General features: G+C 43.5%; 1 protein-coding gene and 1 non-coding gene across 2 annotated transcripts; one reads left to right on the top strand and one right to left on the bottom strand.

The window, feature by feature from the left end:
* Positions 1 to 2,479: 2,479 nt before the first annotated feature.
* LOC120890076 (U6 spliceosomal RNA) lies at positions 2,480 to 2,585 on the top strand. The gene has a single exon (XR_005734338.1). It is a non-coding gene; the product is annotated as a U6 spliceosomal RNA (small nuclear RNA).
* A 10,437-nt stretch (positions 2,586 to 13,022) lies between these two features.
* Pold4 (DNA polymerase delta 4, accessory subunit) lies at positions 13,023 to 14,619 on the bottom strand. Its single transcript, XM_005333351.5, has 4 exons — positions 14,485 to 14,619; positions 14,161 to 14,250; positions 13,815 to 13,926; positions 13,023 to 13,495 (listed from the first exon to the last, which is right to left on the bottom strand). The coding sequence occupies exons 1-4, from the start codon at positions 14,579 to 14,581 to the stop codon at positions 13,471 to 13,473; spliced, it is 324 nt and encodes a 107-aa protein (XP_005333408.3). The 5' UTR covers positions 14,582 to 14,619; the 3' UTR covers positions 13,023 to 13,470.
* Between the last annotated feature and the right edge of the window lie 65 nt (positions 14,620 to 14,684).

The raw sequence follows: 14,684 nt of genomic DNA, 5'->3' as shown, positions 1-14,684 counted from the left end.
ATTTTATGGAGTGGTACTGGAGGTTGAACCTAGTGGTGCATTACCACTGAGCTACATCCCAAGCCCTTTTTAATTTTTATTTTGAGACAGGGTCTTGTTAAGTTGCTGAGGGTCTCACAGAGTTGCTAAGACTGGCTTTTAATGTGCAATCTGCCTGCCTCAGCCTCACGAGTCACTGGAATTATAGGTGTATACCACTGTGCCCTGTAAGACATAGTAATTTACAGAGAACAGAAATTTATTTCATAGTTCTGGAGGCGTCCGAGATCAAGCAATCACAGCTTGTGAGGACCTTACTGTGTCTGCACATGGTAGAAGGTAGAAAGAAGTACAAGAGAGAATGAACTCCATGCTGTCATGTGGCAAAGGAGGAGAAGGACAAGAGTATTGAATCCACTCTCACATCCACTCCTATAGTGGCATTAATCCATCTGTGAGTGCAGTCTCATGACCTGAAACCTCCTGAAGGCCTCTCCTGCCAACACTGTTGCATTGAAGATTAAGTTTCTTTCATGTGAATTTTGAGGGATACAGGGCTGGGGTTGTGTGGCTCAGTGGTAGAGTGCTTGCCTTATATGAGTGAGGCATTAGGTTTGATTCTCAGCACTGCATATAAATTTAAAAAAAAAGATTTTGAGGGAAACAAAGAATCTGTAGTACAACTCCAACAAACTAATGTAGACTTAAACCCAACCATATTAATACTTCCTTTAAATATAAAACCTACAATTTAATACTCCCATTAAAAGGGATTATTAGACAATATTAAAAAGTCAAGATTCAGGCTGGAGGACTGGTTCATTGGTAGAATACTTGTCTACAACATATGACACCCTGGGTTCAATCCCTAGTACCTCTCCCACACATACAGAAATCAAAACTCACTATATATCTAAAAGAAACACTTTTAATGTACACAGAAAGTAAAATAATGTATTATGCAAATAGAATATATAAGAATTCTTGTTGGCTATATGAACATCAGACCAAGTAAACTTTAAGATAAAGAAAATTAGACATTTAGAAAAGGGTCAATTAAACAGAAAGATACAATCCTAATAACAAAGCTACAAAAAATGACAAACTGAAGGGAAAAACAGATGCACAATTGTAGCCAGATATTTAAAAACCTCTCTAATCAGTAACTGAGACAACAACTAGACCAAAAAGCAGTACAATATAGAAAATCTGAACAGTATTTTCAACTATCATGATATAATTGACAGTAAACATCTCCACCTAATAACTGCAGGATGAATATTTGTTTCAAGCACAGATGGAACATTAGCTAAATGTTTTAGTTTGTTTTCTGTTGCTATACTAAACACCTGAGGGCCAGGTGTGGTAGTGCACACCTGTAATAACAGTGATTTGGGAGTCTGAGTCAGGAAGATCACAAGTTCAAGGCCAGCCTCAGCAATTTAGTGAGGCCCTAAGCAACTTAGTGAGAATTTGTTTCAAAATAAAGTAATAATAATGATAATAATAGAACACAGAAAACTGCGTAACCTATAAAGGAAAGAGGTTTATTTCATAGTTCTGGAAGCTAAGAAGTCCAAGTAATAATAATGTAATAAAAAAGGTGAATTTTATGTTATGTGGATATCTCAAGAATAAATTATAGTAAAAAACAAGGGGAAATTGTGGTAAAATAATTAAAACCACTTGCAAAAAAAAAAAGAATAAATTAGGAAAAGAGCAAGTTAAAGACAAAAGTTCATTCTTGGAAAAAAATTAAAATTGATAAATCTCTAGCAAGATTGAGTAAAAACAGAAAGAAAATATGAATTACCAATTATCAGAAGTGAGTGATGTCACCATAGATTTTTAGATACTAAAGTATTAATGGAGTATGAACAACTTTATGACAACAAAGTAGAGAACTTGGATAAAATGAACAAATTATTCAAAAACAACTTGCCAACAATGTCACAAGTAGATATAAACTCTGAATATCCCTGTAGTGCTAAAGAAGCTGAATTTGTAATTTAAAACTCTTCCTACATGGAAAACTCCAGACCCAGCAAAAAAAATCCAACAATAAGAAAAGATAATGATCAACCCAGTAACATAAAGTTGGATATCTGTTTAAAATCATTGGATGTAATATAGGACATTAACAGAATAAAAGGGGAAAATTACCTGTCTCATATGTGAAGGAAAGTTTGGGCTACAACCCCAAACTCCATGATCCCAAATGTTGGAATCCTAAAAGATCAAACACTTAAGTCTGAAATCCCAAAAGATAAAAATCTCAAAAATATAATTCTGGGAAAAAAATTTAAAATACATTTATCTATATTTTTTTAAAAAGAGGATTTAAGAAACATAAAAATCAGTAGAGCACTTCATAGGCTGCTTTACACAATAAAAATAGGCAATGATAGTATACAGTTTTGCAAGCATAAACATCAGGTACACTGAGCAGTCACATGGTTATAACCAATATGGACAAACTGTATTCATAAAGAAACATGTCGTACTCACTTCAGCAGCACATATACTAAAATTGGAATGATACAGAGAAGATCAGCACGGCCCTTATTCAAGGATGACATGCATATTCTGAAGCGTTCCATATTTTTTAAAAAATGAAAGAAAGATGTCAAAAGTGAAATGTGTGAACACATACCACTGTGGTTGGTAAACAAATGTTGCCCAGCTGTATAACTGCAACCATCTGAAATACCAAAAAATTATGTAGACAGCCTTAGTCTTTCGTTGAAGAGGAATCAAAAACTACAGTGGGTCACCACTGCATATATATACAGTAGCCCAAAGAATGGAGGTCTCAAGAAATTTCATCTTTCACAATTCAGATGTATAAAAAGGGTATCTCTTCATTTATTGAGGAACTTTCAACATTTTTATATAAATACACATTGCTTTCACATAAAATCATTGTCTAAATAGTGCACTTTCAAGGAGTCAAATTTGCAAAAAATGCATTAAACTAGAACTCTTATAAAATTTTTTACACATCTTTAGTATTAGAAATAATGTAAAGATGAATTGCATACTAGAGACATGAAAAATTGTGCTCTATATGTGTATTGTGAATTGAAATGCATTCTTCTGTCACATATAACAAATTAGAATAAATAAAAAAACTTAAAAGATGAAATGCATAGTAAAGAACTGTAAAAAAATGCTGACAATTTTAAATAGTGGGAAAAAACTTTAAAAGAAAAAAATAGAAAAATAGAAAAGAAAATTTGACACATAAAAAAATATTACAGGATAGATTATGGGCAGTTATGCAGAGGTAGTCCATATGAGTTGGCCAGCGTGCATAATTAACTCTTTAGAAGTCTTTGCATGGTGATGTTTTTCTTTTTTTTTTTTTTTTTCTGGTACGCAGGATTGAACTCAGGGGAACTCAACTACTGAGCCACATCTCCAGCCCTATTTTGTATCTCACTGAGTCACTTAGCGCCTCACTTTTGCTGAAGCTGGCTTTGAGTGATCCTCCTGCCTCAGCCTCCTGAGCTGCTGGGATTACAGGCATGTGCTACTGTGCCCAGTTGGTTTTGGTTTTTGACATAGCTTTCCTTGGAGAATATATTCACATTCATTTTCTACATGGTGCTGCTCTTCCTGAAAAAAAATTTTTATGTGATTTTGATATGCATCCCCTATTAAATTTTGCCACCTTCTGTGCCCTGCTTCTGTGTAGGTGGACATCCCATTGGCATGTATTTATATACAGACCACAGATTGTTGGAAGCAGTTCTGATGATCAAACAGCAACAGCAACATTGTTATCTAAGTGTCTTATCTTACCATAATATAATTACTTTTAAGTTAGTAACTTCACTGCCTTTTTAAAAATATTCATTTTTTAGTTATAGGTGGACACAATATTTTTTTAAATATTTATTTTTTAGTTGTAGTTGAATATAATACCTTTATTTTTATTTATTTTTATGTAGTGCTGAGGATCGAACCCAGTGCCTCATGCATGTCAGGTGAGCACTCTACCTCTGAGTCACAATCCCAGCCCCAACTTCATTGCCTTGTTCAAGTAAATGCAGCTTTAACTCATTAAAAAAATTCCTGTAATTCTTTTTTCTTTCTTTCTTTTCTTGTTTTTAATGAGACAGTCTCACTGTCTTTTCCAGCCTGGTCTTGAACTCAAGATCCTCCTGCCTCAGCTTTCCAAGTAGCTGGGATACAAGCATGTGCCACTGCTCCTAGCAAATGACATTTTTTTTTTTTTTGTACTGGGTATTGAACTTAGAAGTGCTTAACCACTGAGCCACATCCCTAGCCTTTTTTATATTTTGTTCAGTGACAGGGTCTCACTAAGTTGCTGAGGACCTTGCCAATTTGCTGAGTCTGTTTTGTTTGTTTGTTTGTTTTTTGGTACTGGGTATTGAACTCGGGGACACTAGAACACTGAGCTACATCTCCAGCCCTGTTTTGTATTTTATTTAGAGATAGGATCTCACTGAGTTACTTAGTGGCTCACTTTTTGCTGAAGCTGGTTTTTGAATTTGTGATCCTCCTGCCTCAGCCTCCCAAGCCACTGGGATTATAGGCATGCGGCATTGCACCTGGCAGATGACACATCTTTAAACTTAAGTTTTTATAATTGCCATATCACATGACCAATCCCTTCCCCAGAACTGGGCTTTCCACACCTTTTCTAGAGCCTTTTGTTTTGTTTTCATGAGAATTTCAGTCTTCTGGATTCCACCTTTTGGGATTTCTACATTTGGGGTTTTAATCTTTTAAGATTGTGGTTTGGGGGCTGGGGATGTGGCTCAAGCGGTAGCGCACTCGCCTGGCATGCGTGCGGCCCGGGTTCGATCCTCAGCACCACATACCAACAAAGATGTTGTGTCCGCCAAATACTGAAAAATAAATATTTTTTTTTTTTTTAAAGAGAGAGTGAGGAGAGAGAGAGAGAGAGAGAGAGAGAGAATTTTAATATTTTATTTCTTAGTTTCTGGCAGACACAACATCTTTGTTTGTATGTGGTGCTGAGGATCGAACCCGGGCCGCACGCATGCCAGACGGGCGCGCTACTGCTTGAGCCACATCCCCAGCCTCTGAAAAATAAATATTAAAAAAAAAAAAAAGATTGTGGTTTGGGGATTTATTTATTTTAAACACTTTATTTTTTTTTTAAAGAGAGAGAGAATTTTTTTTAATATTTATTTTTTAGTTTTTCCGCACATACCTTTGTTGGTATGTGGTGCTGAGGATTGAACCCGGGCCCCACGCATGCCAGGCGAGCGCGCTACCGCTTGAGCCACATCCCCAGCCCGGTTTGGGGATTTAGATTAAGGAATTTTGATTTTTGGAGATTTCAACATTCAGGAATATGTCATTTAAGAGTGCGTGCGGGGGCTGGGGATGTGGCTCAAGCGGTAGCGCGCTCGCCTGGCATGCCTGCGGCCAGGGTTCGATCCTCAGCACCACATACCAACAAAGATGTTGTGTCCGCCGAAAACTAAAAAATAAATATTAAAAAAATTCTCTCTCTCTCTCTCTCTGTCTCACTCACACACACACACACACACTCTCTCTCTCTCTCTCTTTAAAAAAAAAAAAAAAAAAAGTGCGTGTGGCCCAGGTTCGATCCTCAGCACCACAAACAAAGATGTTGTGTCGGGGGCTGGGGATGTGGCTCAAGCGGTAGCGCGCTCGCCTAGCATGCGTGCGGCCCGGGTTCGATCCCCAGCAGCACCGCATACCAACAGTGATGTTGTGTCCGCCGAGAATTAAGAAAAAATAAATAAATGTTAAAATTCTCTTTCTCTCTCTCTGTGCCCCCCTCTCTCTCACTCTCTCTTTAAAAAAAAAAAAAAAAAAAAAAAAAAAAAGATGTTGTGTCCGCCGAAAAGTGAAAAATAAATATTAAAATTCTCTCTCTCTGTCTCTAAAAAAAAAAAAAAGACTGATAACAAACAGCAAGTGTTGGTGAGGATATAAGGCTATTAACACTTTCACACTATGCAGATGAGAATGTAAAATGGTAGAACCACTTTGAAAAACAGATTGGCATATATTTTTAAAATTAAATGTATGTGTGCTATACAATACAGCAGTCCAATTCCTTGGCATTTACCCAGGAATTGCCAAGACTTCATTCATCAGAGTCTCAAACTAGAAACACCCCAAATGTCCTTCAACTGATAAATGGTTGCTCACACATGGAATATTACTCAGCAACAAAAACCAGTGAATTCAACTTGATTCATTTGTGACCGGCCTCTCCCAGAGTCCTTTGGACCATGGGTGTAGTGGCAGGGAGGTCAGATGTTCCTTCATCTGAGACTGGGGACTGGGACACAAACCCCTTCTATCAACTTTTTTTTTTTTTTTTTTTTTTTTTTTTTTGGTACTGAGGATTGAACCCAGGGGTACTCTACCACCAAGCTCCATCCTCAGCTCTTTTAATATTTATTCGGGATTGTGGCTCAGTGGTAGAACACTCACCTAGCACATGCGAGGCCCTGGGTTCCATCCTCAGCACCACATAAATAAACAGAATAAAGATATTATGTCCAACTACAACTAAAAAAATTAATATTTAAAAGAAAAAAGAGTTCATCCATAAATATTTAAAAAAAAAAACATTTATTTTGTTTTTATGTGGTGCTGAGGATCGAACCCAGTGCCTCACGCTGCTAGGCAAGTGGTCTTCCTCTGAGCCACAACCCCAGTCCTTAATATTTATTTTGAGATAGGGTCTTCCTTAGTTGCCCAGATTGGCCTCAAACTTGTAATCCCCCTGCCTCAACCTCCCATGTCCCTGGTATTACAGGCATGCACTGCCATGCCTGACTCTTCTACTTCCAAAAAAAATTTTTTTGTGGGAATCAAACCCAGAGCCTTTTATGTTTGGCAGGCAGTACTCTACCACTGAGCTATATCCCAGGCCCTCTTATATGTACTTTGGTCTCACTCTATTGGGCTGTTGATGCAGAAGTGCTCGTTGGTCCCTTTCTTTCCTCCCTGTCTCTTTTCTCTCCTTCCCCTGCTACTCCCCTCCAACTTATCTATCTATCTATCTATCTATCTATCTATCTATCTATCTATCCATTTATACTAGAGATTGAACCAAAGGGTACTTTACCTCTGAGAGACATCCCCAGCCCTTTTTTTTTTTTTTAATTTTGAGACAGGGTCTCACTAATTGCCTAGGCTAGGTGTCATTGTATTTGTGCTACCAAATTCCTCCCCAAAGGTTGTATTACTTTGGGCTCCCACCTGTTTCCCCTAAGCCTTGCCAACAGATATAAACAGCTGAGATTTTGCTGGTCAAATTAGAAAAAAGCTGAGCATCTTTTCATGTATCGAAGGGTGGACTGGAAACCTTTATTCCACATACAGTACACACTAACAGGTGCCTGTATGCACTTGTTAAATGAAAAAATGAGTGCCCTGATTATGTTTATATTGGATTCACCATGTTTGGACTGTTGTGAAACTTATCCTCTTGACAAGGTGTCCCTTGTCCCAAGGTGGGGCACTGCCTGGTAAAAGAGGAGACAGGCCTTCTAAAAGGAGTATGTCCTGGACCCCACCCTAGGCAGGTAGAAGACCCTTCTCTCCCAGTGAAGGGGGTACAAAGAGTGCAGTGTTGTGAATCCAAGATAGCCATAAAACTACGTGTTATGTGGCCAGTGGCCTTTTACCCTAGTGGAATGGTTTCCATTGTTTTTGATATTTCATCCTGGTCTTCTTATCTGCCTCTTCCTGCCTCTCTTTATTCTCATACTGCTGGATTCATAGATCACCTCTGTACAGGTGATTCTTCTCTGCCCCTGAATGCCACCATCTGTTGGACCTGGGCTCTGCATTGACACCTCGTACCAGATGTTTCCATTTGGGTGTCCTGCCATCATCTCAAGCTAACTGTGTATAAAGTTGTCCTGTCTCCCCCTCCTGTCTTCTTCCTCCTGTCTTCCTCCTTCCCAATTTCCATTTTTCTGTCCATGGCATCAGCATTTTCATCCACCCAAACCCAAAATCTGAGTCATGCCTCATGCCTCCTACCCAATCTTCCCTTCCCAAACACAAATCGCAAATCATGCCAATCTATTTTGCAACATCCCTTGCAGTTCTTTGTCCTTCCTGGTGTAGCTGCTAATCCAGGGTCTCTCAGCACCCCATGTCTTGAATATTCAGTAGCTTCCCACTATGTCTTCCTGCCTGAAGTGATCCCCCCACCCTGCACACACCAGATCTCCTAGTCTCCCTTTCATACCTGACCAGACAGATTGTCCAGGATGATTCCTTTTATCTTTTCAATTCGGGCCCCCAAACCTGCATTCACATCATCGTAGATATAGTCAGAGTTCCTTAGCCTCAGGCTCAAGAGCCTCTTTTTTGGCCACAGCCTACCTCACTGGAGTTATTCCATGTGTTTTAAGAGTGCAAGCCCACATGCTATGTGGCCTTGGACAAGGATTTAATTCTCTGTGCCTGAGTTTCCTCTTTAAAATCACTTATAAGGAATTGTATAGTCATTTCTTGGGTGGCTGTGAGGATGAAATGCAGTACACAGTGCTGGTCCTCACAGAGGACCCCTCATCCCTGGCCACACACCCCAGCCCCTCTGGGTTGTCTTTGTCCAGCTGGCTCCTCCAGCTGGAATGCCATCCTTTGCCTTCCTACTCTTCCTCACCCTTCAAGGACTGGCTGCTTCTCTTTTCCTTTTGAGGAGATGCTCTGCTTAGTATTTCTGCAGTGTTTCTCAGACTGAGTGAGGCTGTGGCAGGTGTGACCAGAGCATCTGAAGCCAGTCCTAGGCCACACACGCTCATTTCCCTGGAGGATTCATTGTACTTGGTAATAAAGAACTTCATCTATTTATGTTAAAACAACTGCTCTAGACATTATCACAGAGAGGAATGCAAAATCGGCAGATTGTAAAGATAAGACATAGAACTGCTAAGAACATTCAGAGTAGAGCTGAGGATGTGGCTCAAGCAGTAGCGCGCTCGCCTGGCATGCTGGCATGCGTGCGACCCAGGTTTGATCCTCAGCACCACATACCAACAAAGATGTTGTGTCCGCCGAGAACTAAAAAATAAATATTAAAAAAATTCTCTCTCTCTCTCTCTTTAAAAAAAAAAAAAGAACATTCAGAGTGGAGCACTACATCCAACCTGCAGGGGGTAGGTCCCACAAGCAGGGATGCCGCTGGTAAAGGGCTGCATGCAGGTGAGGTGAGGGAGGAGTAATACCAGTACCCAGGCTCCTCCTGGAGGGCCATCCCATGCTGCTCTCTGCCTCTGAGCAATCCAGACAGCATGGTGTCTGTAGCTTTCCTAGGCTGCCTGGGGCAGTGCTTGTACTACATGGGATTTTAACTTTCCCCATATGTAGGCCTTATCTTGTCAACACCATCCTAAGCATCTGGAGTGCAGGTGTGGGGCAAATGGGTGGGAAGACAGGCTGTCTGTGAATTCTGGCCCTGGTGTTGATTAAGCAAGGCACATTTCCTCTCAGCCTCAGTTTCCTTATGTGTAAAACACAGATAATACATGATGAAGACTCAACTAGGTAACATTCTAGGTGTGTTCAGCACAGCAGATGGTAGGGACAAGCGCTTAGCAAACATTCCTCCCTGCAATGCCAGGCTGCCAGTAAACATCTGCTTCTCTGATATTTCACCTCCCAAATCTCCCCCGACCTCATCCACTTCCCTGAAGGCCACCCTCCTCCTCATGTACTACTAGTTCTTGGCCTGCCTGACCTTCATGAAGACCTCATACAATTATGCCCTGTATCCTGCAGCATCTCCTCCCATCCCTGTTGGACCATTCTCTTCGTGGTGCGATTGTGCTGCACTATCACTTCATCTAAAACAAAAGGCAAAAAAACCAAGCACAAATCCCCGCCTTGATCCCATACTCTCTCTAGTTACCACTCCAGGTCTCTGTTCCCTGTACAATAAAAAGCCCTTGAAAGAATATTGGCATTGGCACACTCCCTGCTTCTACTTCAGCTGCCACTCCACAAAACTGCTGTCATCAAAGTCTCCGTGCCCTCTGCATGGCCAGACCCAACAGGCTGCACTTTATCAGCCTTTCTGGCGCAGGCCTGCCAGCCCTCCTCTGCTGATCTGGCCTCACCAGCTGCTCCTACCTCCTTCTTGGCCCCTGAACGTAGGAAGTTGCAGGACTGTCCTTGGACCACTTCTAATCTCCATCTACTCTCACTTAGGAAATCCTATGCATTCTTTGGCTTTAAATGCCATCTGAAAGATCCCCAAAGTAATATCTCAAATCTAGATTTCCCCAGAATGCCAGACTTAACGTACTCTCTGCCTGAACTCATCTCCATTGGGATTTGTCGCAGACACTTCAAATCCAACATGTCTAAAACTGAACTGTTGATTCCCCACCCTTTCTCACATCCTTCCCATTTTACTAATGGAAACTCTGTTCTTCCATTCACCTCCTCCAAAACCTGGGCAGTTATCCTTGGTTCCTGTCCTTCAAGATCAGCAAGTTAAGATCAGTAAGCCCTGTCAGTTCTCCCTTCAAAATGCAGAATCTGGCACTTCTTACCAGCTCTACCTCCCTACCCTGGTCAGATCACTGGCACCTCTCACCAGGCCGACTCCAGCAGCCTCCTGAATGAATGTCTTGGTAACGGTCTTCTTCCAGCTCTACTGTCTGTTCTCCACCCACACTGCAGTCATAAGTTCAATGATTTCATTGCTTAAACCCCTCCAGTGATCTCCCCCCTCACTCAGAATAAAATCCAGATTTCTCTTCATGGCCTGCAAGGATTCATGGGACTGTCCTGTCATCTGTCTGGCCTCATTCCTCATTCCCCTCCCTTCAGCGCAGGTGATACCAACATTCATAATATTCCTTGAACAAAGCTGGAAATGCTCCTGCCATGGAGCTTTCTACTTGTTGTTCTGGAACACTAACACAGCTACCAGACTTGTCTCTTACTGCCACTAGTTCTCTCAAATGCCACCTTGCCAGAGACCTTTGCTGCTCAACCCCTCCAAATAGCTTCCCTGGCATTCTGGCCCCCCACCCCACCGTAAATTGCTTACCACCATCATAATTAATTTCCACATTTGTTTTGTCTGTCTCTGTAGCATCAGTAACATCCACAGGGACCTTTGGTGCCTGGCACATAGTTAGGGCTTAGCATCTGGGCAGGGTGTTGCGGGAGGTGTCAATTCTTTCGACTAAAGCACTTCAGGATCACTCCAGGGGAACACAAGAGACAGAAATACCTTTTTCTTTGGGGGTGCTATGACGGCTCCTCTGACCTTAAGGGTCCAAAGAAAGAGAGCAAGCGGATGTGCACATGCTGACCCCTTTTATTGAGAAGAAGCCATTCAAATGAGGTAAGGGGTCAGGTTTCAAGGGGCTGAGTCTAGCTTCATGTCTGCTGTCAGGAGGTTGACTGACATCTAGGAAGGCCACACCCAAGAGTAAGAGAAGGGGACACAAACAAAGGGCATTTCCACGGAACATTCTATCCCAAACATGACAAGGGGTAATATCACAAAGGAACAGGTGAGCACAGCTAGATCCCTGGGGATGTAGGAAGGCACACCCATGCACGAAGACACACTTGCGTTTCCTCTGCCCTCAATATCGGGGCTACCGTCTTCAGTTACTTAAGCAACCAGAGCACGGGGTGACTGACAGGGCCACACCAATCAGGAGGGGAAGCAAACCTTGGTTACATGCTATGTCGGCCTCCCACAGCAGGGGACATGGTGTGAATTGGAAGAGTCTGTTGCATGTGGTCCCTGGTCTCTACACCATTTACCTGCTGTGTGCTTTTGGGCACCTGAGCCACATCCCCAACCCTTTTTTTTTGTACTTTTTTAAAATTTAGGGACAGGATCTCACTGAGTTGCTTAGCACCTCACTTTTGCTGAGGCTGGCTTTGAACTCACGATTCTCCTGCCTCAGCCTCCCAAGCCGCTGGGATTACAGGCATGTGCCATTGCACCCAACTCTGAACCTTTTTGAGTTTCAGATCCCCTCTCTGTAAAAATCTACTGGAAGATTTTTTTAGGAAAATTAAAGATAATACATTTAGGGCTGGGGATGTGGCTCAAGCGGTAGCGCGCTCGCCTGGCATGCATGCAGCCCGGGTTTGATCCTCAGCACCACATACAAAGATGCTGTGTCCACCGAAAAACTAAAAAATAAGTATTAAAATTCTCTCTCTCTCTCAAAAAAAAAAAAAAGGAAAAAAAAGATCTCTTGTTCTATCCATAAAAAAAAAAGATGATCCATTTAAATTACCTGAGACATTGTCCATGTTCCATAACATGGACGTTAAAAAGGCTCTTAGTTGGGGCTGGGGTTGTGGCTCAGTGATATAGCGCTTGTCTAGCATGTGTGAGGCCCTGGGTTCAATCCTTAGCACCACATAAAAATAAACAAATGAAATAAAGGCATTGTGTCCATCTACAACTTAAAAAAAAAAAAAGGCTCTTAGTCTCGCAAGGCCTGTTTCTAAGGAGTGAATATGCCATCTCTGTCCACACCAGGATGGTAATATGAAAGTAATGCCATATGAGAGTTTACTGATTCCCTTCTCCATGTCGTGCCCTGACCCAGAGTCCCCTAAGCATTGTTCCTAGCTCCAGTCAGCTCCCTCCCAAAGCTTCTCAGATGGTCATGTACTGCAAGTTGAGACTTGTCCCAGCCCTGCTTTGGATCTAGATAGCCCCCAGATACAGGAAGAAGAGATGCTTTCTGGGCATATGTAGATCTCTCTGGACCTTATGATCTATGGCTTGCATGGATCCCACTCTGGTCAAGTGCCCATGTTTGCATGGTGGTCAACACTGGCAGAGTAGGTGTTCAGCAAGCACTTCTGGCAAGTTTTCCCTGGTTATTTAGAGAAGGTGACTATAGAGAGTTGTTTTCCTGTGTACCAGCAGGGGGCACTAGAGGTTGCTCAGCTCTAGTGGAGGTTCTGAGTCTGTCAGGAAAAGGAAAGGCGCTGGCTGTCCTGCCTAACTAGCAGGGGACTGCCATCTAAAGCAAGGCCACAGTGGGGACTAGTGGTTAAAATTCAACTCATTGTTCTTTATTATAAGCATTGGTGAACCCCTTGCCCTGTGAGCTCAACCAGTTCCTGCTCTGAGCTTTCCAGCCTGCAATGGGAGTCCATCTTCACCTCCTGCTGCATCCACCTGCACCTGGCTGTGCACAAGACTGCAATGCCTTAGTTTAGGAAGAGTATGGCAGGCATTGTAAGGCCATGGCCAGGTCCTTGTCCCCAGAGGCCACTTTACATCTAGGAGGTAATGTGCTTCAGCTGTGTAGGTTCTCACAGGGGGCTGTAGGCACCTATTGGTTAGAGGTGCTGAGCATGGAGACCTCCAGACTTGCTTGGCCTGACAAATGTTCTTCTACAGCAGGGCTGGGCTCAGCAGCAGCAACTGATTGTCACTTCTCTTCTGAAGTTCTCAGCTAGCAGGAGTGCCAAGGACAGGAGGGCCTAGGTAGTATCTCAAAGGGGATAGAGATGCCAGAGGCTGTGGAAGATAGGGTGGGAGGGGGGAGGGACTCAATTAAGTCCCTTAATGTGACTTCATCAGCTCCAATCATTGGTCATTGTTTTTAGTCCCTTTGTACTAAATAGATTGTTCTTTGGACCTGGGTGCCTCCTACCCACCCCCTGCCATTACCTCATAGGGATTAGGATTATTAAAGTAACCTGTCTTCCTGAGCCAGGCACCTTGGAGACCCTTTTTGCCTGCTCAGCAAGTACCTCCAAGCCCACATCCATTTCTCCCTCAGGTCAGGGGAGAGAAGGCCCTGCCTCCCCTGAAAGCCCTCTTGACCTATCCTAACCTGCACTGGAAGCGGGGATCTCCTGGGTGGGTCTTCAGCACCTCACGCACTGCTGGGGGAGGCTCCAAGCCCATCTGCTCTGCCCGAAGCCAGCGCTGCAGCCGTGTGATCCCTGCCAGGGTGTGAAGAAGACTCAGGGGATTCAAGGGGGTAAGAAGAGTCCAGGCTAGAGAACACACTGTGTAGGGTTTGTCTTGAGAGGCTGTGCGCCCCCCCCCCACACCATTCTCAGGAGACAGTGTCCAAGAGGCAGGCAGATACTTGTATTATTTCCCAGACCTGGGTGACAGGACCAGCTCCAAGATGCGCTCTGTGGGCTGGGACGGGTGGCGAGTGGGACTCTCACCTGTGCAGGGCCCATACTGCCAGGCCAAGTCAAACTGCCTCAGCAGCTCCAGCTCCGCTGCCTCCTCGCTGGGGGACTGGGGCTCCTCCCCTGCAACGACAGGCTGCTCCTCAGGCCTGCCCAGGCCTTTGTCCTGCCCCTGGCCTTACAGCTGTACCACTGTTCCTGGCTCTGTCCCCACCCCCTTAACTCTGCCATCCCGCGGCCAGACCTTGGGTCGGACGGAAGTAGAGAAGGGCTAGCTTCCCCTTCAGTCTGTCCCCCGCCCACAGTCCTCTAGGGTCCCTACATGTCCACTCCTCCAGCCCCCCACACCTCAGAGACCTAGTTCTGGTGCCAGCTCCCCCTTGCTGTGCCCAGCGGGCCCCTCCTTCCTCTTCACAACAGGGTAGGAGTCAGTGACGAGCCGCTTCCGGCCCATGGCGGCCACCCAGGCAGGCGGAGAAGGAGGCGACTGCAGGGGAGAAGAGATGGGCCAGCGGGCGCGCAAGAGACAGCTGCTGAGAGTGTGAGAGAGATGGGGC

The sequence above is a fragment of the Ictidomys tridecemlineatus genome, chromosome 4, assembly GCF_052094955.1.
Source record: "Ictidomys tridecemlineatus isolate mIctTri1 chromosome 4, mIctTri1.hap1, whole genome shotgun sequence".
Classification (NCBI taxonomy): domain Eukaryota; kingdom Metazoa; phylum Chordata; class Mammalia; order Rodentia; family Sciuridae; genus Ictidomys; species Ictidomys tridecemlineatus.
This window is presented reverse-complemented; position numbering and strand designations above follow the sequence as displayed.